The sequence below is a fragment of the Ptiloglossa arizonensis genome, chromosome 5, assembly GCF_051014685.1.
Source record: "Ptiloglossa arizonensis isolate GNS036 chromosome 5, iyPtiAriz1_principal, whole genome shotgun sequence".
Classification (NCBI taxonomy): domain Eukaryota; kingdom Metazoa; phylum Arthropoda; class Insecta; order Hymenoptera; family Colletidae; genus Ptiloglossa; species Ptiloglossa arizonensis.
Genome location: NC_135052.1, coordinates 3625204 through 3648489, shown reverse-complemented (window position 1 = coordinate 3648489; position 23286 = coordinate 3625204). Strand labels below are relative to the sequence as shown.

Sequence of the window (23286 nt, the reverse complement as noted above, 5' to 3'; positions counted from 1 at the left end):
ACGAACGAAGGAAACGAAGTATGCACAATAACCGAGCGTGGCTACTGGCCTCCCAATTTTGCAACCTCGTCGTACAGCGACAAATCTAACCAATCGATAACCAAACAAGAAACAATATATTAAAAAGCATTTCGTACTTCTCGCGCCTATGGACTCCGTTGCGTACTTTAGGCTACGTTCCAACTAGCGTCGTATAGCGATAAAATCGTTCGTTGATCCAATCGATGAAGAAAAAAAGACACGAGATAAAAAGGATGTCGATTTCCCTGCGATTTGAACACGATTGTATACCTTGTTTCTTTCTCGACGCGTTTTAAATCTATCGTAAACGAACATCGTACAACCGAGCTGTGCAACTCGGGCAGATCGCAGTATCCAAAGTGACATTTCCACCATTGGCGCCAAATCTGAGCTACGAACGAAGGAAACGAAGTATGCACAATAACCGAGCGTGGCTACTGGACTCCCAATTTTGCAACCTCGTCGTACAGCGACAAATCTAACCGATCGATAACCAAACAAGAAACAATATATTAAAAAGCATTTCGTACGTCTCGCGCCTATGGACTCCGTTGCGCACTTTAGGCTACGTCCCAACTAGCGTCGTATAGCGATAAAATCGTTCGTTGATCCAATCGATGAAGAAAAAAAGACACGAGATAAAAAGGATGTCGATTTCCCTGCGATTTGAACACGATTGTATACCTTGTTTCTTTCTCGACGCGTTTTAAATCTGTCGTAAACGAACATCGTACAACCGAGCTGTGCAACTCGGGCAGATCGCAGTATCCAAAGTGACATTTCCACCATTGGCGCCGAATCTGAGCTACGAACGAAGGAAACGAAGTATGCACAATAACCGAGCGTGGCTACTATACTCCCAATTTTGCAACCTCGTCGTACAGCGACAAATCTAACCAATCGATAACCAAACAAGAAACAATATATTAAAAAGCATTTCGTACTTCTCGCGCCTATGGACTCCGTTGCGTACTTTAGGCTACGTTCCAACTAGCGTCGTATAGCGATAAAATCGTTCGTTGATCCAATCGATGAAGAAAAAAAGACACGAGATAAAAAGGATGTCGATTTCCCTGCGATTTGAACACGATTGTATACCTTGTTTCTTTCTCGACGCGTTTTAAATCTGTCGTAAACGAACATGGTAGAACCGAGCTGTGCAACTCGGGCAGATCGCAGTATCCAAAGTGACATTTCCACCATTGGCGCCGAATCTGAGCTACGAACGAAGGAAACGAAGTATGCACGATAAACGAGCGTGGCTACTGGACTCCCAATTTTGCAACCTCGTCGTACAGCGACAAATCTAATCAATCGATAACCGAACAAGAAACAATATATTAAAAAGCACCTCGAATTTTGTCCAGCCTGAACACGGTCGTATTTTTCTTTCTCATCGCGTCGATCGGTCGATCGGATTAATCGCTGTACGTTCACTTAGATGACAGTTTTGCGCGGGAAAGAGTCGCGTGGTCGTTCGAGGGTTAATAGGCGTTACGATAACTCGTCAACCTAGAATATTAAAAAGAATCATCTGCCGTGAGCGTACGAGAGGGTTATCGTACCGGAAGTCGTAGATTGTAACGTTGATTCCGTGATCGGTTTAACCGTCGTCTCCTCGGACGTCTGCGGTGGTTTTTTCGTGGTGAGCGATTGAATCATGATCCAACCGTCCGGCGTGGTGAGCGGTGTCCATTCGCTTTCGGTTTGATCTGAAAGACATCGAGAATTATCGACGCGTGTACCGAAAGATCGGAAGATTCCTCGCGCTTGGTTGGCCGTCCAAACGGAACAAAATGGAAAAAGAAAATCGAAAGCACGTTCCGGGGATAACTGGGACGAAGTGCAGTTATCGGAAAATAATTCGACTCGTTTAAATTACAACGGGAAGGACGAGGGGAGGGACCCGAGCGAACGCTGCCCGCGAAGCATTCGAGAGGAAAGATTACGGTGGACGGTTTAAACCGTTACAACGTGTTCCGGTGGCGCAACAGAATTTCATCTCGCATCGATACGGCTCGCAACGCGACCTTTGCTTCTTTAATGGGAACACCCCGTTTCGGAACTCGATTAACGCCCGCCTATGGAAACTCTATCTCGCACGTGCGTCTCCGAGCGCAATTTATTCCGCTTAAGGACAACGCGAACGCGTTTGCCCGATGACACACCTACGTGTACACGTTACGTGGATGCGCATACCCGTGCAATCGGCGGTGTGCATTAATCGACGAGGCGCCGCGTCGCGATACGCGTGGGTCGCACGTTGGAAATTGCGAACGTAACATCGAGAATAACGAAGAGTCTTGATTGTCCCTTTGTTATCGCGACGCGAGCGATCTATTTCGCGATTAAACGCTCTTTACGGCGACGCGACCTGTCGCGAGTAATTACGATGGTCGATGCATGAAACCGACGTGCAACGTACAGGACGAGCAAAACTACGCGGTTGCTTAAGGAAAAGTCCTCGAGATGGAGAGAGAGAAAGAGAAAAAGAAAAGAAGAGAACTCGCGGTCGAGATTCAGCGGAAGTTACGACGATCCGATCAACGAGAAGAAACATCGAAAGAGGATCGAAAGATCTCGAAAGATCTCGAGCGAACGCTTCGGTCTACGAGTGATCGGATACGGTAACTGGAAGAAAACTTGACGTTATCGAACGAAATCTCGTCGGTTCGATTTATCGGGGAATTATAAATCGTTGGAGGATTTATATCGAAAAGTCGCGCAAACTGAACGAAACTTTACCGAGCGTACCGTCGATTGCTTCTCTTTCACGTTTACGAACCAGTTTCGTTCGAATCTTTCTATTTACGACGTTATCCACGTTGATTTTTCGCACGTTTATCTTGGAAATTTACCCGCCCGTACTATCTTACTTGTTGCGTATTTATTTGAATCGCGAACAGTAACTCGAAATAACCAGAGTACAACGAAATAAGGCAACCAGATCCGTTTCTCAACGCGATCCACCTTGATTTGCGTTCGATCGTACATTTGCCGGCAGAGGTTCGTACGACCTCGATTCCAGATACGTTCGAGGCTAGCTTTAAAAGTAACCGTACCTCGCGTTTGCACAATTGTGTAATTATTCCGATGTTTGAGCAACGAAGACGTTACAATGATCCTAATAATGACGCGAATCTTTAGAATTTTTCTTTCTCGATCTCGTATTTCAACGCGTACTTTAGAGCACCCTGTACAGTTGAACAGAACCCCGACTCGATGTTCCGTGAAACGATATTTTTATTTTTCAATTTCCCAAGGCGAGGGAATTCTGTCGAATTTATTAAAAGTGTAGGTGAAAGCGCGGGCATCTAAGGTGAATTCGACGCGTAATCGATCAAACTCAACCGGGAGCTTTCGCGATTCTCTCGTTTGCTAGTTAATGCAGGAGGCGTGCTCCACGACGTGAATTGCCGACGAGATGATTTCCTATTGACGACAAAAGCGTCGCGTTACACAATGGGTATCCGTTTTCTTCGATTTCACCTACCCGCGGGAACAGTTTTCGTTTAGCATGCGAATGGGGAATGCAAATCGAAACCGAGTGTCCCCGTGCAAAATAATAGCGCGCATGCGTCGATTAATTTATGAATTACGCGGAGTCCGATCACGTAATTTGATCATCCACGATCGTTGCTTACCGGACGCTGGCTCGCGGCGTTGAAAATTATTTCGATTCGAAGAAACGCTTCGTATCTTCTACCGATCCAATCGAACGGAAAGAAAATCAAAGGATGAGAAAGGTTATAATTATTGCGCGACGAAAAGAGTTTGAACATTTCTAAACGCGATCGATTTACCAGAAACAGGTACTATTCTCGGATGGTTGATCTCGGAATCGAAGCGTCCATGAACCATCGTCGGTTACGATTGATCGAAGTCGAGCACGATGTATCGAATTGTTCAATAATTATAAGAAAACGATATATTCCTGCTCAGAGACGGTGGTAGTTTGTCAATTTTTGAAATCGTTTCTTCGTAACGGTTGCCCTCGATAGAGAAACTAGTCTGGATTAATACTCTCGTCGACTTTTTTCTTTCAGTTCGAATGTTCACCGGAAATCGTGTGCACTATCGAGCTGGAATTCCTCTTTTTAAGCGCGCTTCGGCCGAATAAAAACCCAAACAAAAAGAGTTGTTCGAGAAAACGACGTACATCTAGCGAAGCTGTATCGAAAGAGCCACGGATAACTATTAATTTTCATTTCGATCCAGTTATTCCTTCGTACCTGAGGAAGAAATAATCGTTGGCTTCAAGAACGACCGATCGAATCGTGCGCACGTTTTTTCGTGATCAATGTCTTTGTTTACTCTTCCAAAAATGTGCGAGTACTCGAAATTTCGGATTTGCGTTGGAACCTTGTGCACGATTTCTCGGGATCAGATCCGGGCAAAATTTGCAATATTCGGTTATGTAAATCTAAAGTCGAATCTAGAAATGTTGTCAAAACAATACACGATACTTTCCAACCGGTTACTTGGTGCTTTTTCGACCGGTTTTTCGCCTCAAACTTTCAAATTCGAACGAGTTGCCGTACCCTATATTACAATCAAACGTAAAAGTTCACGAGGAAGAGAAACGGTTGGCGATAGAAATTGTGAAAGTTATTTTATTTCGAATTGGAACGTAGAAAACATAATTGCTCCACTTTTCCTATTATTAATTTTGTTCTCGTGGCTGTAACGATATTAACAGCATCGGAAAATAATCTTCCGCTACGCGTTTGTGTAACGATGTGTAACGAGCTGCTGTATTTGATTACAATACAGAACACAATAAACCGTACCAATTTGAAAGTTCGAGTCGAAAACCCGGTTGAAGAATCGTGAAAGAACATAACGTCTGTGTCGTTCCGAAGTTTCGAGATCTGCGATACTCTCCGATACTATTTCAGTTTCAAGTATCCGAATTCACCGGCACGCGAACGTTTTACAAACTTTCCAAATTTCGACATCGCTCGACTTCGCTTCCGGGTACTGGAATTCACTGATAACCGAACATTGGGTACAGGTTTTCGACTCTAGCCGATTTCGACTAGATATTCCTCAAGTTGAACAATTTTTGTACCCGATTGGTATCCGTGATCGCGAATATCCTCGCGTTCCTACTCTCTACTCACCCAGCTGAGTCGTGGAAGAAATCTCCGGTGTCTTAGTGGTCGCGTCGTCCGAACTCGACGTCCACGTAACGAGTCCGGGCGAATGGGTGGTCTGTGTCGTCTCTTCGATAGTCTGATCGATCGTCGGTGTCTTCGTCGACGCGACGTACGTGGACGTGGTCGCGTCGGATGATGTCACGGACGTGAGATCGGTTTCCGTCACGGTGGAACCGAAAACGGTGGAGATTGTCGCGGTCGTGGTCCCGCTGGAAGGTTTACCGTATGGTGTCGCGGGCTTCGCGGACTCCGTGGTTGGTTTGAGTTTCGGGAGACCGACGGTGGATGCGTCGGTCGACGACAACAGTAGTGTGGTTTTCTCGGTGGTGGTCGTGTATTCCGGCTTGGACAACGGTTTCGTTGTTGTCGCGCCGATCCGTGTCGGTTTCGGCCTCGACGTGGTCGTCGTCAGTGGTTTCGGGGTCGTTTGTGACTTCGGGGTCGTGATCGGTGACTTCGAGGTCGTGGTTTGTGACTTCGGGGTCGTGGTCGGTGACTTCGAGGTCGTGGTTTGTGACTTCGGGGTCGTGGTCGGTGATTTCGAGGTGGTGGTTTGTGACTTCGGAGTAGTGGTCGGTGACTTCGAGGTCGTGGTTTGTAACTTCAAGGTCGTGGTCTGTGACTTCGGGGTCGTGGTCTGTGACTTCGGAGTAGTGGTCGGTGACTTCGTGGTCGTCGTGGATGGCTTCGAGGTGGTGGTAACCGGCTTTGAGATCGTCGTTTTCAACGTCGTCGGTTTGATTTTCTGCGTGGGTTTCGGAGTCACGGGTGTGGTAGGTTTCGGAGGTACCGAGAACGAAACGGAAGGTTTCGTTGCCGTGGACGATGGGGTTTCGACGGTCGTCGCGATGGTCGGTTGGTCCTTGACGGTCGTTGGTGTCTTGGTCGTGATTGGCAACGTGGTCCCCGGAGCGGAGGTGGTGGTTGGTTTGGCAACAGTTGGTCTTTTCCCGTGAGTGGTCGGTTTCTTGGTAGTGCTCGTTGGTCTTTTCGTGCTGGCGATTGTCGTCGGTTTCTTGGTACCGGTGACGATGGGTCGTCCAGTGGTAGGATGGGTCGATGGTTTCGCGGTGGTTGTATTCCTTGGTGGGAATCTGGTCGCGGGTACGGTCCTCTGGGTAGTCGTGAACACGGTTCTCGAGGTCGTGGTCTCGGTTGTTGTTTCGGTGCTGGTGAGAGGCGACGGTCCGGGTGTGGTTGTTTCCAACGGTTTGTGTGCAGTCGTGTCGGTCGGTTTGTGGGTCACCGGGCGGGTCGGTTTGTAAGAGGACGAGTGAATTGGCTTTTTGGTGATCGGTTTCGTCGTTTGGGCGAACGTTTGCGCCGCAGACGATACTTTGGTCGTGGTTTCCGACGTCGTTGGTCTCTGAGCGATCGAGAGAGTTGGCGTGGGTTTGTTGGTGGCGTTGGTGGTTTCTGTTGTCGTGCCGGAAGTTTTTTGCGACAATTGAACGGCAACGGTGGTGATTCCGGGCGGACTCGCAGTGGTCGAATCTTCCTTGGAGAAATTGTGCACGGTTTGGAAGGTCGACAACCAAACCGGTTGCACGGTCGTTTCAACGGTCGCGAGTATCGGCTTCTTCGTTACGAGTTTCGTCGTTTCCTTCACCGTCGTCGTTGGTGCGCGAGTGTTCTGCGCGACGTAAGTACCGGTCGTTTCCTAAACATTCGCAGAAAGGAAGAGAGGTGATTATTTTCGTTAGAAAATTGCGCTCGTTCGCTGCAGAGTTGGATCGTGACTCGTGCAAAAATACATCTCCCGGAAGTAAACATTATCGAGGCGTTTTAACGGGTTCGCTGGCACGGTTCAATTTCGTTTAACGAGGCGTTACCGACCGCGGACAAACAAAACGCATCGAGTGAATCAACATGGCGATGATCTATCATTCGTCCCTCGTACGACGTAAAATAGAACTTCTTCCGAGAATCGACGAGACATTAATTGTATTCACCGTCGAACGTTCGCGTTCGTGCCAATTTAACGTCAATAAATATTAAAGACTTCTCAGGAATCGGTGTTTCGTATTGGGTCGACGATACTCTTCGATAAATCGGTTCAGCGGAACCTGCCTCGAGCTCGATTAAGTGTTCCGATTTCTACGCGTGGGAATACTTGTTTACCAATAAGTGAAAATAGTAACGCTACGCGAGTTCAACGACGAGATCCACGACGGAGCGAATTATTCGCAAGATCGATCAAAGTGCAATTTTCAGCGTTGTACGCGCTGGAAGAAACGTGTTATTATTATTATTACTATCATCGTGATGGTCTTGAAATGTTAAAAATGATGTTACAAAGCTCGATCTCGGCACGGTCATCGAACGAACTTGGGTCTTTCGAAACCAAACAACGCGACGCGACCCGTGTTTACTTTCGGAAACTTATCGCCGAGAGGTTCGAGATCGAACAAATGCGTATCTTCGTGGATTTTCATCCGAGTGGACTTTGAACAGTTTTCTTCTGACAGAACGATCGTCAAAGTATGCAACTTCCTTCTACCGACTTTCACGCCTAACGGTGAACGGAACCCGAGAACCGAGCCAAACCTCGATAAATACGAAATCGCGATCCACTTGCCTCGGTGGTGTGCGTTCCAGGTGGTTTCTTCTCGTTGATCGGCTTCGGCCTTGAGAAGTACTCGGGTATGTCGTTGCTCTCGATGGGCCCGCTGGTCGTGACGAACGGCCTTGCTGGCGGCCCGTCGTCGATACTGTTGTCCTGGGGAAAAATGTCCGGTTCGTCGTCGATCTTGCAACAGCTACCGAAGTAGAAACGATCGATGCAGGTGCCGAGATGCGTGCCGTTCGCCTTCGCGCATGTGAACGCGAACATGCAAACCCCGGTTTCGCCGGTTCTTCGTGACACGCACGGCAAGTTCCTGATGTTCCTTCCCGTACCTGAACAGAGAACAGAGACTGTAATGCGGAGAACAGAGAACACTGTCAAATTGTACGAGAATGGTCCCGTCACGTCCAATTCGTCCATGGTCTAACATAACCTAATAGGTTGCTCGATAAATTTTGTTTTACGATAAGAAATTGAACTATTAGGTTCATCGTTACGAGAATGGTCCCGTGACGTCCGATTTGTCCGTGGTCTAACATAATTTAATAGGTTGCTCGATAAATTTTGTTTTATGATAAGAAATTGAACTATTAGGTTCATCGTTGCGAGAATGGTCCCGTGACGTCCGATTTGTCCGTGGTCTAACATAACCTAATAGGTTCCTCGATAAGCGTTGTTTTTCGATAAGAAATTGAACTATTAGGTTCATCGTTGCGAAAATGGTCCCGTGACATTCGATTCGTTCGTGATCTAACATAACCTAATAGGTTCCTCGATAAGTGTTGTTTTTCGATAAGAAATGGAACTATTAGGTTCATCGTTGCGAGAATGGTCCCGTGACGTCCGATTTGTCCGTGGTCTAACATAACCTAATAGGTTGCTCGATAAATTTTGTTTTACGATAAAAAATGGAGCTATTAGGTTCATCGTTGCGAGAATAATCCCGTGACATTCGATTCGTCCGTGACCGAACATCTAATAGGTTCCTCGATAAGTGTTGTTTTTCGATAAGAAATGGAGGTATCAGGTTTTATTTTTCTGAAGATGGTACTACTGTTTGGTGAACGTGCGTGAAGTTTTATGTACAATTGTCCACTTGTTAATGTATTTACAGTTGTTCAAAGTTGTAGTGTCGGAGAACAGAGACTGTAAAATTCTCTAAAATTGTGCGAGAATGGTCCCGTGACATTCGATTCGTTCGTGGTCTAACATAACCTAATAGGTTCCTCGATAAGTGTTGTTTTTCGATAAGAAATGGAACTATCAGGTTCTAGGTTTTATTTTTCTGAAGATGGTACTACTGTTTGGTGAACGTGCGTGAAGTTTTATGTACAATTGTCCACTTGTTAATGTATTTACAGTTGTTCAAAGTTGTAGTGTCGGAGAACAGAGACTGTAAAATTCTCTAAAATTGTGCGAGAATGGTCCCGTGACATTCGATTCGTTCGTGGTCTAACATAACCTAATAGGTTCCTCGATAAGTGTTGTTTTTCGATAAGAAATGGAACTATCAGGTTCTAGGTTTTATTTTTCTGAAGATGGTACTACTGTTTGGTGAACGTGCGTGAAGTTTTATGTACAACTGTCCACTTGTTAATGTATTTACAGTTGTTCAAAGTTGTAGTGTCGGAGAACAGAGACTGTAAAATTCTCTAAAATTGTGCGAGAATGGTCCCGTGACATTCGATTCGTTCGTGGTCTAACATAACCTAATAGGTTCCTCGATAAGTGTTGTTTTTCGATAAGAAATGGAACTATCAGGTTCTAGGTTTTATTTTTCTGAAGATGGTACTACTGTTTGGTGAACGTGTGTGAAGTTTTATGCACAACTGTCCACTCCCTCGTGTATTTACAGTTGTTCGAAGTTGAAGTGTCGTAGTATATTTTTACAATGGAAGAAACGAGAAAATTAATTCAACAACCTTGTATGTCCATCGTTACGCGTAAGAAATATTTCAGGCAGGGTCTCGTGTTAAAAGCAACGTGCTAAAAACACGTTCAATCTCGTTCGATAGCCGATATTTAAGGCGCGTTGAACGCGATAGGTTCTTCGACGAATGATAATTAACACCGTCGATTGGACGGGCGTTAATTTACGAACGGAAACGAATAAATATTGAATCAAATTTTTATCGCTTCGAAAATGTGTATCGGACCAACACGGAGCTCCCTCTTCGAATTCTAAACCTTGAAAATAGACAATTTTCAAAAATTTCGGAATACACGAAGTACGTTTTCCACGATTTCGTAATATCGGAATGTTTGATACGTATTACGAATAAATATTGAATAAAATTTTCATCGTACGCTTTGAAAACACAAGTCCGAGCAACACGAAGCTCCCTCTTCGAATTCTAAACCTTGAAAATAGACAATTTTTAAAAATTTAGGATTACACGAAGTACGTTTTCCACGATTTCGTAATATCGGAATGTTTTATACGTATTACGAGATATACACTTGTAGAGCGATTAGGATAAATTAAGCTAGGATCGTGAGTGTCTCGAATTGTCGTCGCGTTATGTACGACGATCGAATTCGTGGTACGGATTCGATCGAACCGAGGATCGTTTTGTTTTGTCTTATGAAATGGGATTCGACAGCAAACAAAACTTTCGTTAAGCGTCGAATTGTAATACTCTCTTCGAAACAATCGAACTCGTGTTCGTTCAAATTTATTTGATGTTTGATTTTGTAATTTTACTCCAATTTAGGTTTATCGATAAACACACCTAACAGTTCTTCGGATACCATTGGTATCGTTAAATATCGGCGAATACTAATCACGGTTAACGCGAAGGAGTAACGAGAAATATTTAATTAAAATATCCAGAAGTTCAAAAGGGGTTTCGATCGGGGTTGCAAAAAATAAATTTCAGAAATTCTTCGGTTCTTAGATCGAAGAAAATCGCGCGAAATATTTGTTTGCAATCAGTCGATGTACGAACAAACGACCGATTATTTATCGTAGAACGAGTTCAGTATCTAAACTACGTAGGTGTATGATAATATTTACATTTTGGATTTAAGAACTGTAACATCAATGATATTCAGGAAGTATCTGACGTGGATCAAAGTAATCCGAAATATTATATAAAATTATGAACGATGATGAATGTATCCGTACTTGATGACAATAATGATAAAAATTATAACAGTCTAATCTGTCTTTTTGTTCGTACCTGTCGCCAATATTACATCTGCTGCACTTAAAACTTTGGATTTCGTTATTAGAGTTTCGAGACATTTTAAGGATATCGATACAATCGAGTTACCATATTGTTCACTTGTACGATCTCGTGTAGAATACTGCAGCACATACGGTTAAATAAATTACGATCTACGTAACAAAAACACTTATGTAACACGATACACCGCAGAGAGTGTAGATTTTTACGTCTGACTCCCCTTAAACATCAATGCGAACAATTACGGTAGTTTGCTCAATTTCTTTGTCATTTGTGTTAATTTAAACGCAGTCTCGTGCATTGTCTACCGTCTACATCGAACTGCCATTGTATTCCTTTCCGTTCGTATACTGTAGAATTCGTGCCCGTAAATAAATAAATAAATATTCCGATACAATGGTTAAAAGAACACAAAAAGAAAGAAACGCTCCGCGGATGTTTATTTCATTATTACCATTACTATTACCATCAATTTATCAACGAGTTTCAATGCCCCTTTGTATACGATTAATGTAACAAAGTATCTACAATTTTAAAAAATATTCGAAATTTTACGCCATCGTGAAACGATCGATTATTTTTCTCCGATACGTATGTACATCTCCCTTATTAAATATATACCCTTTTGTCAAATAAACACCCGTGTTCGAAAGATTGTTTTATTTTCGTTCGTTTCACGACCTATTTGCAAAATTCGTTTCTTTCGAACGGATTTGTCACTCGACTGGTTCGAAATTTTACGCTATCGTGAAACGATTGATTATTTTTCTCCGATACGTATGTACATCTCCCTTATTAAATATATACCCTTTTGTCAAATAAACACCCGTGTTCGAAAGATTGTTTTATTTTCGTTCGTTTCACGACCTATTTGCAAAATTCGGTTCTTTCGAACGGATTTGTCACTCGACTGGTTCTGTTGAGCGTTCGTTCCGTCGTAATCACCTGGAAAACGATCCTCCAGGCTGGAAATATCATCTCGACAGAGAAAGAGAGAGAGAGAGAGAGAGATAGAGAAACGAGGAACGAAAGAACGAATGTGTCCGCGTTCCACGATCTCGCGTCGAGTTAGCGACAACCTTCACTCGGTGGCCGTAACTGTGCATTCGGTGTTCGCGTTCTACATTCTCATCGTAACACTTCGGTCGCGGTATCTCGTCATCGTTTATAATTCCGTTTAATCGGTCGGCTGCTGCGCCGCAGTCGGTACCCTGTCGTGTATAATGTAAGACACCGTGTGCACCGCGATCGATTAATAATAATCGTCCTCGAAAGAAGCCGCGAATCTCCCGCGGCGAGACAGTAGCACGCGGCACACCGTTTCTGGTTTCTAATTACGTCCGTCATCGTGATGGTTATTAGGCACGGTTGTAATTAACTCCGATAGAACTCGAATATCAATTAACCGCGGGTACGCGCGTGTCACGTGACAGCGAAAGGAAAGCGTAAGAACATCGAATACGGATAACGGAATGACGGTTGCCTGCTTCGGGAATGATTCATACGCCCCTTCGGTACAGTTACGTGTTTCTACGCATAATAAGAAACGAGAAACGAGCCACGTACACCTGGTGGTGGGTCTAGGTGGGGGCACGCGAGTCGTAGGAACGAAGGAAGGAAGGAAGGAAGGAAGTAAGTAAGAAAGAAGAACGTGGCTGGGGGCTAATAGTGTACGTCAGTGAGTTTCGTTCGTATCTCGAAGATTCGCGCGACGTCGACGAGTACTCTCTTACATACTCTCCTTGTACGAGACACACGTAACACGATTTCTCGATTAATTCGGCACCTTTTTTTGTACGATCGACCACCGATGTGTACGAGAACACGTCCTTGAATAAACAAGTACTCGAGATTCTCGAGCGATTCGCGCGATACCGCTCTATCGGTGTTACGATAGCCAAGATATCCGCGATGGGAATAAATGCGCGACATTTCGATCGAATCTTGGAAAATCGTACGACAACGATCAACGCTCGGTAAAACAAAAAAAAAAAAAAAAAAAAGTTTCCATTGTCACCGAGTATCGACGAATTTTCGATCGATCGTCGAGTTCGGATTACTGTATATAGACCACCGGGGCGTTAGCGAAGAACGAATCGATGTCAAGCGAGGCGAAGCATCTCGGTACCGTTAAGTTTCGATGTACGAGCTAGTTGCCCGACCCAAAAGTGGGTCACAGTCGTAGCCTAATGTAACAGCCCGTTTCCCTCTAAGACACCAACGCGCGATCTCCTCTGCTTCTACCCGTCTCACCTTCGTCCTTTCTCTCTCTCTGTCTCTCTTTCTCTCTCTCTCTCTCTCTCTCTCTCTCTTTCTCTCTCTTTCTATCTCTCTTTCGTTCTCGTTGGCTACTCAACGAAACCCTCGACAGCGCATTCCAAGGCTTCTTCGACTCGACGCGATTAAATCGACATACCTGACCCCGAGCTACCTCGTCCGGAGATCATGGGCACCACCTGTGCCGCCCAGCGCTACGAGTCTTAGCCCTGATGGAATTGTGTTCAACTACGGCAGCAAAAATCAACCGAGAGAGTGGACTTGCGATCGTCGAAGCCTGGAACGAGGAGCAAGGGTAAGGTTCTACCGTATCCGATCTCGATGGTTCGAACACTAGGAGGGGATCGGTTGTCCCGAATCGGATCTACCATCGGCGATCGGAGGGTGGATAGTTCGCGGTTTCCGGATACGTACGATCGTGAGAAGCTTCCGGATACACGAGCGCAATGCACGGAACATGCGCACAGGGTGATGCGCAAATGCACGTTCGTGATCCAAGAGGGTCAATCTACGCGCTAGAGTATCTAGAGGAAACATCTTACGAATATAGGTTTTATATTTCTTACTTTTCGAGTTACGATGAATTAAAGGGAACGTACGGAATGTCCGTGCCCAGATCACGCGTTACTGCACGTCTTAGTGCATCTTGTTCTTGTTTATGGACAATGCATTATTTGCAAACAGTACCACCGACATCGCAAGATCGGTTGCCGATTCAAGCTACTCGATGTGTCTTCGAGCATCGAAACAGGTGGTTAACATTTCTGAATCAGAGCTTGGTGAATCGATAGACGATACGTGGCGAATCTATCGCGTTGTTATCTTCCGATTCGAATCCATTAAACGTTCATCGAACGTTTACCATTTGAAATCTATCGCAACTCGAGTGAACGAGATCTACGAGAGAGGATACACCGCGAGTTTGAGACTGTTCGAGGAGTATTTGACATTTTTGAACTCGATGTTAAGCTGTACGGTAGTGCGATGGATACTTAGAGTATGGGACAGTAGAACATAATAGGTTATCAAACGACAAAACTTATTAAACAACTTAGTATACTCGAATCATTTTTTTTTTATACACTTTACCATATGTGTAGATTCACACTCCTCGAATTATAAATAGGGAAGAGCGGAGTCGGTTGTAACACCGAGGCGGTATCAACACCGTAAATTCCTCGAAATGTATAATAACATTAATACAAATTTTCAGGTATATAGTGCAAAATGACATTTGTACCCAAAAGTTAATTTTTCTTGCTATTTTAAAATTGTAATAAAATTGCTCTTTTAGCAAATATCTTCTTGGTTCTTCCTTTAAAATTTCAATTTGATCTATTGAAGAAATACTGATCGTCGTTTAGCATTCATGAACGTGTTGTTAATGAAAATATTCACATGTGCGGTCGGGGTCGATTGCAACGTTACAACTTTTATTCAAAAAGAGTAAAAGTGGAAGAAGATACTAATATTTCTGTAACGATGAGTTAAAGAGCTTGGAACAACATTTTTAACGAAGAGTAGAAAAGACAAAACTTTCTTGACAAAAAACGAAAAGACAAATTCATGTACAGAATTCAACTTTGAATTTATGCGACCGTTCTAAGAGAATGTCTACCGTATATACCGATTTATATACATATTTGTCATAATTGCAAGGCCTAATAATGGAGAAAAAATATCATAACTTTTCATTTTTTACTTTTTATTTTTCACCTCTTTATCTAGCAAAATACTAATTTTACTTGTTTTTCATATACTATACAATTTAGTTAAATAAATATCACTGTTACAACCGACCCGGTAAATATCAGTGTTACAACCTTTCCGCTAGCCATTTTTTATTAATATCTTGGATATTACTCAACGTACAGGGAAATTGCTGTAGCTGGAAAATGTCAAATAATTAAGTAACATTCTCATTATTAATTAAGTAACAAGACTCATTCGTGGTTCTTATATTCGGCCCAATTTTCTTACCACGAGTCTCACACGATATTACAGACGAAGAGTTTAAACCGAAGGATCGCGTCGCAACATTTATAATTCAATGACGAGAATGATTAATCAATCAAATGGAAATTTGTTCGCCTCGTCCGTGTATTTTCCAAATCTAGACATCTTATAGGTTTCTGATCCGCAGGATGGGCGAGGTATACGAAATTTCCACGAGGGATCTCCGAACGACCGCCGAGAATGCTCATTTCGACTACATTGAACAGTACTATTCGATAGGTTCTACTGAACGACGAAAGTACTACATTGAACAGTACTATTCGATAAGCTTTTCGAACGACGAAAGTACTACATTGAACAGTACTATTCGATATGCTTTTCGAACGACGAAAGTACTACATTGAACAGTACTATTCGATAAGCTTTTCGAACGACGAAAGTACTACATTGAACAGTACTATTCGATATGCTTTTCGAACGACGAAAGTACCACATTGAACAGTACTATTCGATAAGCTTTTCGAACGACGAAAGTACCACATTGAACAGTACTATGCGATAAGCTTTTCGAACGACGAAAGTACCACATTGAACAGTACTATTCGATATGCTTTTCGAACGACGAAAGTACTACATTGAACAGTACTATTCGATAAGCTTTTCGAACGACGAAAGTACCACATTGAACAGTACTATTCGATAGGTTTTACTGAACGACGAAAGTACTACATTGAACAGTACTATTAGATAAGTTTTACTGAACGACGAAAGTATTACATTGAACAGTACTATTCGATAAGCTTTTCGAACGACGACAGTACTACATTGAACAGTACTATTCGATAAGCTTTTCGAACGACGAAAGTACTACATTGAACAGTACTATTCGATAAGCTTTTCGAACGACGAAAGTACTACATTGAACAGTACTATTCGATAGGTTTTACTGAACGACGAAAGTACTACATTGAACAGTACTATTCGATAGGTTTTACTGAACGATGAAAGTACTACATTGAACAGTACTATTCGATAAGCTTTTCGAACGACGAAAGTACTACATTGAACAGTACTATTCGATAAGCTTTTCGAACGACGAAAGTACTACATTAAACAGTACTATTATATATTGAACAGTACTACATTGAACAGTACTATTGCCCAATTAGTTTTATCGATCGACGAAACTTATCGAAGAGATAAGGGTCGAAGAGAAGTCGTTTCGCTCTAAACTCCACACAATAGTAAGTTTCTACTGACCCCACTCTCCTCTAGATAAATCAGATACTGAAATTAATAACGACAATTCGACCATTCGTTAGGAATATCACACGTGTAAATTCCATGGGAACCGCGACGTCGAGTGCCAATTAACGGCGAATAACACGGAAAATTGATCGAGTTTCCCCGAACGAATTTCACCCCGAGACGCGGGTCGTCTCCTTAGTGTCCGTACGCAGTTCCCTCCGAGTCTCTACTAGATGTAAATCGTATTAACAAACGGTGCTCGGCGCCGGTGTAATTAACCGAACACGGAACGAGGTTTCGTCGTAGAGTTATGTATACGCATAACATAATAAAGTTACATCGACGTAGCGGCGTTGCCGCTCGCAACGGTAACACGCGTTTCCCGGAATTTATTTACTTTCCTCGTGGCTTCGGTGGAGGTTGACGGCCGTGCGCCAGTGAAAATCGACCGTGAAATTGTACGCAAAACCGAGAATGGAAGGAAGACAGGGGGACGGAGGGGGCTAGTGCCCTTCCTTTCGGGTCAGTCGGTCAATTCCCTCGACCGAAACGTTCTACGCGTTCGTCGTTCTTCCGCGTGGCGAATGTATGCTAGCGGAAGCCGGTCGCGCGCGTCATAGCACGAAAGAAAGTTGTCGATTCCATTACGCGCTTGTCGGAATTTCCGTCGGGGACCGTGTACGCCCGCGCGCGATCGTCGCTCGAAATGATTTCACCGACAGTGAACAAGAAAGTTACTCCCCGCGACGAGAAACGATCGAAAACAAAGCCTAACCGTGAATCGAACGACGAACAATAGGTTCTTCGATCATTTTGTCGATCGATAAAACTAATTGGACAGTAGTACTGTTCAATGTAGTACTTTCGTCGTTCGAAAAGCTTATCGAATAGTACTGTTCAATGTAGTACTTTCGTCGTTCGAAAAGCTTATCGAATAGTACTGTTCAATGTAGTACTTTCGTCGTTCGAAAAGCTTATCGAATAGTATTGTTCAATGTAGTACTTTCGTCGTTCGAAAAGCTTATCGAATAGTACTGTTCAATGTAGTACTTTCGTCGTTCGAAAAGCTTATCGAATAGTACTGTTCAATGTAGTACTGTCGTCGTTCGAAAAGCTTATCAAATAGTACTGTTCAATGTAATACTTTCGTCGTTCAGTAAAACTTATCTAATAGTACTGTTCAATGTAGTACTTTCGTCGTTCAGTAAAACTTATCGAATAGTACTGTTCAATGTAGTACTTTCGTCGTTCGAAAAGCTTATCGAATAGTACTGTTCAATGTAGTACTGTCGTCGTTCGAAAAGCTTATCAAATAGTACTGTTCAATGTAATACTTTCGTCGTTCAGTAAAACTTATCTAATAGTACTGTTCAATGTAGTACTTTCGTCGTTCAGTAAAACTTATCGAATAGTACTGTTCAATGTAGTACTTCCGTCGTTCGAAAAGCTTATCGAATAGTACTGTTCAATGTAGTACTTTCGTCGTTCAGTAAAACTTATCAAATAGTAGTACTATTCAATGTAGTACTTTCGTCATTCAATGAAACTTATTGAACAGTAGTACTGTTCAATGTAGTATTGTTCAGTGTAGTATTTGTCGTAGCAATGTCGTTCGAAAAGCTTATTAAAGAGTATTGTCCACTGTAGTACTTTCGTTGTTCAATGAAACTTATTGAACAATATTGTTCAATGTAGTACTTTCGATGTTTGATAAAACTTATCGAATAGTACTGTTCAATGTAGTACTTTCGTCGTTCGAAAATCTTATTGAACAGTACTTTCTTACTACAATCTACTGCATTGAACAGTACTGTTCGATAAGTTTTATCGAACGACGAAACTGTTTGAGTAACCCAGTACTATACTGTTCGACAAGTTTTATCGAACGACGAAACTTATTGGACAACCTAGTACCTACTTCTTCCTGTGGAAAATATCTTTACGAACAAATCGATTAGACCACGCGCGAAATTTAATTACGAAAACACAGAGTCGTTAGATTCGAGTGCCGGTCACTTCTACGATCGAATCTACGATCTTTCCCTGATTGGCCGTAGATGTTTCAGCGAGAGGAAAAGAAGAAAAATACGAACTCGTGTATCGTTCGAACGATTTAATTTACGCGCCCAGAATCGCGAGGGAACGAAGCTGTTCTCATTTGAATACGATTCGTACGATTTTTCCCCCAATTAGTTATAAACGTTTACGCGAAGAGAGAAAGGAAAAAAAGGGAAATACAAACTCACGGCTCGTTCGAGCGATGTAATTCACGCGCTCGGTGACGCGAAACGACGCTCACAATTTTTCCACCAATTAGCTATAGACATTGACCTCGAACGAGAACTGGAAGATTTCCTCGGTGAAGAACCTTTCGTCGCGCCATTTTACCGACCATGCGTTACGATAGTTCTTAACACCGGATTGGTTCATAGAGGAAAGGTGAAACTTATTTAGAAAAAGAAAACGGAACAAGAACAAACTATGGACGTTTACAAGGAGAGAGAAAGAAAATGGAACTACAAGCTGCGAAATATTCGCGAGTCGAAGCGCGAGAGGACAATCGTGTCGAACAATCGTGCAATTTTTCCCCTAATTGATCGCGAGACGTTTACTAGAGGGAAAACGAGGAAAATTAAAGCTCGTGTATCGTTCGAACGATTCAATTTACGTGCCCGAAGCCGCGAAAGGACGATCGTTGTTATTTCGCTTCAACGATCGTTCGTAAGTACGGAGCGATAGGAATACCGATGAGAACGAAGATGACGGGGGCCCGGAAAAATCAGTGTAAGTCGTGTGCGCACCGATGACCGTGGCTGACCCACTTTTGTAGGAAACTGACCAGTCCGCCCACGTTCCGTTCGAGCTCGAATCCAAGGTAGGTTCAATGTCGTCCTGCGTCTCAGACAGGTAAGCACACGCACGCACACGCTCACGGGGGTACGTACAGGTTTCGCCCAGCCCATCCTGGGTATTTGCGTACCGATCCGTTACTCAACCGACACTCCGGGGAAATCCAGGAATCGCGATAAAAGAAGCGCGCGCGAAAGGAGGGAAATTGGGGGACGAGATTCAAAGACCCTTGATCTTATGCATTTCTGGACAAAATTACGGCACACTTAACGCTTCTTCCTTAGCTATTGCGTAAAAATACGATCGGTGTACGTTTCAAACGTACAAATATATAAAAGCTGGAATCGTGATAAGAAAAAGAAAGAAAAATTATTCTTATTCGACGAATCGAAGACGGTGATGTAACGATACGGACAGTAATTGGTCAACATGCTAAAATCGATAATACGAATAGTGAAAAATATATAAAATTAACAGATGACCGATTTAGAGAAAGATGCGTGTTTTAGGAAACATTTTTATGTTATTGTTCGAATTGTCGGAGAGTGGAAGAAACTTGGACGAGAAAGAATTTAAAAGTTGTACAAATCGATACCAAAAAGTTTGATCAATGTTTTTCGAGAGAAAGAGGTTTCGCTATATGTTAACGTACGATTTTTGTCATAGTATTATTATTATTATTTTTGTATCGCATTGCAATTTTCTGTACAATGTGTCATCTTTTTTCTCAATATGTTTTATAGATTACACAGTTTTGCTTTAACAAACGACGTTGCCAGATCGTTTTAAATCCGGTAAAGCAACATTGGTCAAGAGATTACAAACACGCAATCGGTAATATATTTAAAGTAATAATCGTTCGATACGTGCTATTGTTTTATCCGGGAGTAAATTACCTGTCAGATTCGATGTAATTATTTGCCACGTGTTTTGCTTTTTTCTCTTCGGTAATACGAAGAAATCGTGATTAATGTTACCGTTCTCGTTTATTAATTCGTGACTGTTTCGCAATAACGTACAGTGGTAACTTCGAGGCTTACGAACTGAAATAATACGTTAGTACTTGGACATTGTATTTAATTCATTTTGTACGAATACATATTTTTATCAAATATGTATCTGTAGTCCGATATTAGATTTATCGACAAAAATTAAGAAAGTGTAATCGTTTGCAAATTTCTGTGCAAGTACTCTTTATCTCCCGAGGTAGATCGATTAAAATTAAAAATAGCAGAAAGTAATAATATTTTGCGCAACGATAAGCAATGAGTTGTTTTTGTATTGAGAAAAATAAAACGAAACTTAAGCTTCGACGAAAGTTAAGAAGCACGAAGAATTCTTGGAGTAAGTTAAGTATACGATGTAAACAAACATTTTCGAACGTTTGTTTACATCATACAAAACAAACAAAAATTGAATTCGTAATACAAAGTTCATTAAGTATTACGATAAGGCAGCACTTAACCGAAAACGATGAACAAAGTAGTTGAAAGGTTTAAAAAATGTTCGAAAAAACTGACAAAAGTAATCTTTTCTCGCGTAGAGCATCTAAGAAACTACTGTTTCAAAAAAAAATCGGAAACCTCGGTTGGAGATTGTTAAAGAGAACGTTAATTGGACTGTTATTGATTGCGAATGGTTTAAAATTCTACGAAGCGATTAGAGTAAATTCAATACACTCGGAATTGAATCCAGGAGTAATGTTCGATGTCCTATTGGACAACGATTTAATGTTAAATACTTAAAATCAATAGTGAAATTTAACAATGGTAATGAAATGGTACGTAGTTGTTTCTCGCGAAAAAAGCCCGAGTTTATTAATACAGTCATGGGTCTATCGATGCAAACATTTGAGAAAATTATATACTCGTCTTGGGAAGATACGTTTAAAATCTAATCTATGTTTCAATTTGTCGCATTTAATTGCGGGAAAGTGGAAAGAAATGTATTTCTTTTGTCAAATTATTTCGTCAGTCAGTCATCGATAACTCTTATCTTGAAATTCAACAGGGTCGGCGAATTTAAACGATATCCGCCTTATTTTTAATGCAAACAATCTTTGTTCGATTAATCTTTCTTCTTATCTCATTGCATTCGTATACCGTTTGGTGCATGTTTGTGTTGATAAATAAAAATCTCGACCACTCGATCGCCCAATCGTATTAAGAGTTTTTTTTCTTTCTTTTCGGAAAAGTGGTACGTGATCGTAAAAGTAAATTTCTAAAATGCTATGTCGAACGTTCTGTGACGATGTCATGGAATTTTAAGTGCTCGACTACTTTTTCCGAAACTGTAAACACGTAATTTTAAAACCGTGTTCTTTGGGTCGGTGGATACGATATCTCGACCCGACAAGAAAATATGTAAAAATCGATGTTTTCGATTTCGAGCAGAATCATTTCATTTTATTCGAAAAGTATAAAAACTCTCACGATCTCAGATGATCGACTGCACCATTATATTTTGCAAATTCGTTTCAATATTTTGGATACGATTATTCGTAGCACGTCACAGAAAAAAGAACCTGAAAAGTATCTCCTTTTATAATCTATTTTTATATTAATTTTCACCTTTCCTTCTTCGAAGACTCTCCTTGACGTTTATTTCGTTTCGTTCAAATTATTTCCCGATATCTCGCACAAGTTTCCAAACATTTTTAAACAAAACTACATTTCGAAAATTGTCCGGAACGCGTACTTTCGAACGAAATGAAATTGGATCCATGAAAGTTCACGGTATACCGAAAAGGAGATTCCAAAGTCGACCGGTTTCTCTAACCGTTAAGTTGCATACGCAATCGTCGAAACGATTGGCCGACTTGTACATTTCCACGTTAATTGTCGCCGAGGAAAGATCGTGTTCGAAAACTCCTCTGGTCGTTCCAGAGTTAAAAAAGAAAGAAAGAATCGGGAGACTTACTTCCTGGAACGAACTGGGGAACGTAAATCGGGGAGGCAATCACGGTATTCATCAGGACGTTGCCTAGAAGAACGACGGCCCAGGCTTGTCTTTGTCGATCCCACATCTGTAACAGAGAAACGACGACGTGTTGTAGCTGGCGCGAACAAACGATTCGTACGTAACGTTACGCTGCTCGCTTGGTCACGTGAACGCCATTCTTTTCGCGACACGTCTGAGAAAATTCTCACAGGATGGACGTTACAGAAGTTCTGTCTTCGAACGACAACAACGCGTTTCTCGAATTAATTCGTGTCCAATTTCCTCTCTCTCTCTCTCATTTCGGTGAGTTATCCTCTCCAATTACCGATCGCTCCGAGAGTAAAAGGTTCGTTACATCTTACGAACGAGACGCGACACGGATAACACGTATCTCAACGTTTCCGGTGAGACACAACGTTCACAGATCGCAAACTTTCTTATCGAATGAAACGTTTATCCGACGCGCGGAATCTTTGTATTTAAAGTTCGACAATTTGGAAGTAACGTTACCTGTAATTGATCAAATTTTGTATTGATAAAAATAATAGATTGCTCGATAAGTTTCGTTAATTCGTTCGATAAGAAACGGAGCTAATAGGTTCGTTTTATTTTCCCAAAGACGGTACCGCCGTTCGATGAACACGTGCGAAGTTTCGTGTACAGTTGTACAAAATTGAAGCGTCGTAGTAATATTTTTACAATGGAAAAGAGAAAAAAACGGGAGAATTTTACTTATTTAACAAGCTAGTAGAATAGAATCGAATGTGTATTTTACAAGCTCGCGTTATCTAATCGTATTTAAACCCAAGCAGCTGGGTAAGTATTTTATCGACGTTACTCGGTGACCGAACTCGACGACACAGGGATGAACGATCACGAATCGCGGGAGACAATGGAAAGACACCGGGGACGTTAACAGCCCCCTGTAAGTCACGGCGCGGGAATAGAAAGGTTCGAGTGAACGACCTTATGAGAACGGACACTCGTTTTCAACAAACACGCCGAGTACAATATCACGCGAAAGCGTACAAGATGGAGAAACAGATTCGTAAAAGCGATTGTTCGTCGTCACAATTGAGCC

The 23286-nt window shown here is 42.3% G+C and overlaps 2 protein-coding genes across 8 annotated transcripts in view; one reads left to right on the top strand and one right to left on the bottom strand.

Annotated features, from left to right (window-relative positions):
- The window catches only part of Npf (neuropeptide F), a 92588-nt gene that overhangs the window by 46808 nt on the left and 22494 nt on the right, over positions 1-23286 (top strand). For 3 of the 7 annotated variants that reach the window (XM_076311639.1, XM_076311640.1, XM_076311637.1), the window contains one exon: positions 13306-13506. The exons of 2 other annotated variants lie outside the window; for them this stretch is intronic. In XM_076311639.1, coding sequence (XP_076167754.1) covers positions 13424-13506 — 83 coding nt within the window. In that variant the 5' untranslated portion in view covers positions 13306-13423. Of the gene's footprint in view, positions 1-12172; positions 12567-13305; positions 13507-19271; positions 19291-23286 lie in introns of those variants that run through there. 2 more of the 7 variants (XM_076311638.1, XM_076311644.1) reach the window with 2 other exon arrangements.
- The window catches only part of Np (serine protease notopleural), a 45126-nt gene that overhangs the window by 15862 nt on the left and 5978 nt on the right, over positions 1-23286 (bottom strand). Inside the window, exons 2-6 of the mRNA XM_076311636.1 lie at positions 22185-22290; positions 7759-8078; positions 5846-6840; positions 5145-5572; positions 1587-1733 (exon numbers count right to left, since the gene is read on the bottom strand). Coding sequence (XP_076167751.1) covers positions 1587-1733; positions 5145-5572; positions 5846-6840; positions 7759-8078; positions 22185-22290 — 1996 coding nt within the window. The remainder of the gene's footprint in view (positions 1-1586; positions 1734-5144; positions 5573-5845; positions 6841-7758; positions 8079-22184; positions 22291-23286) is intronic.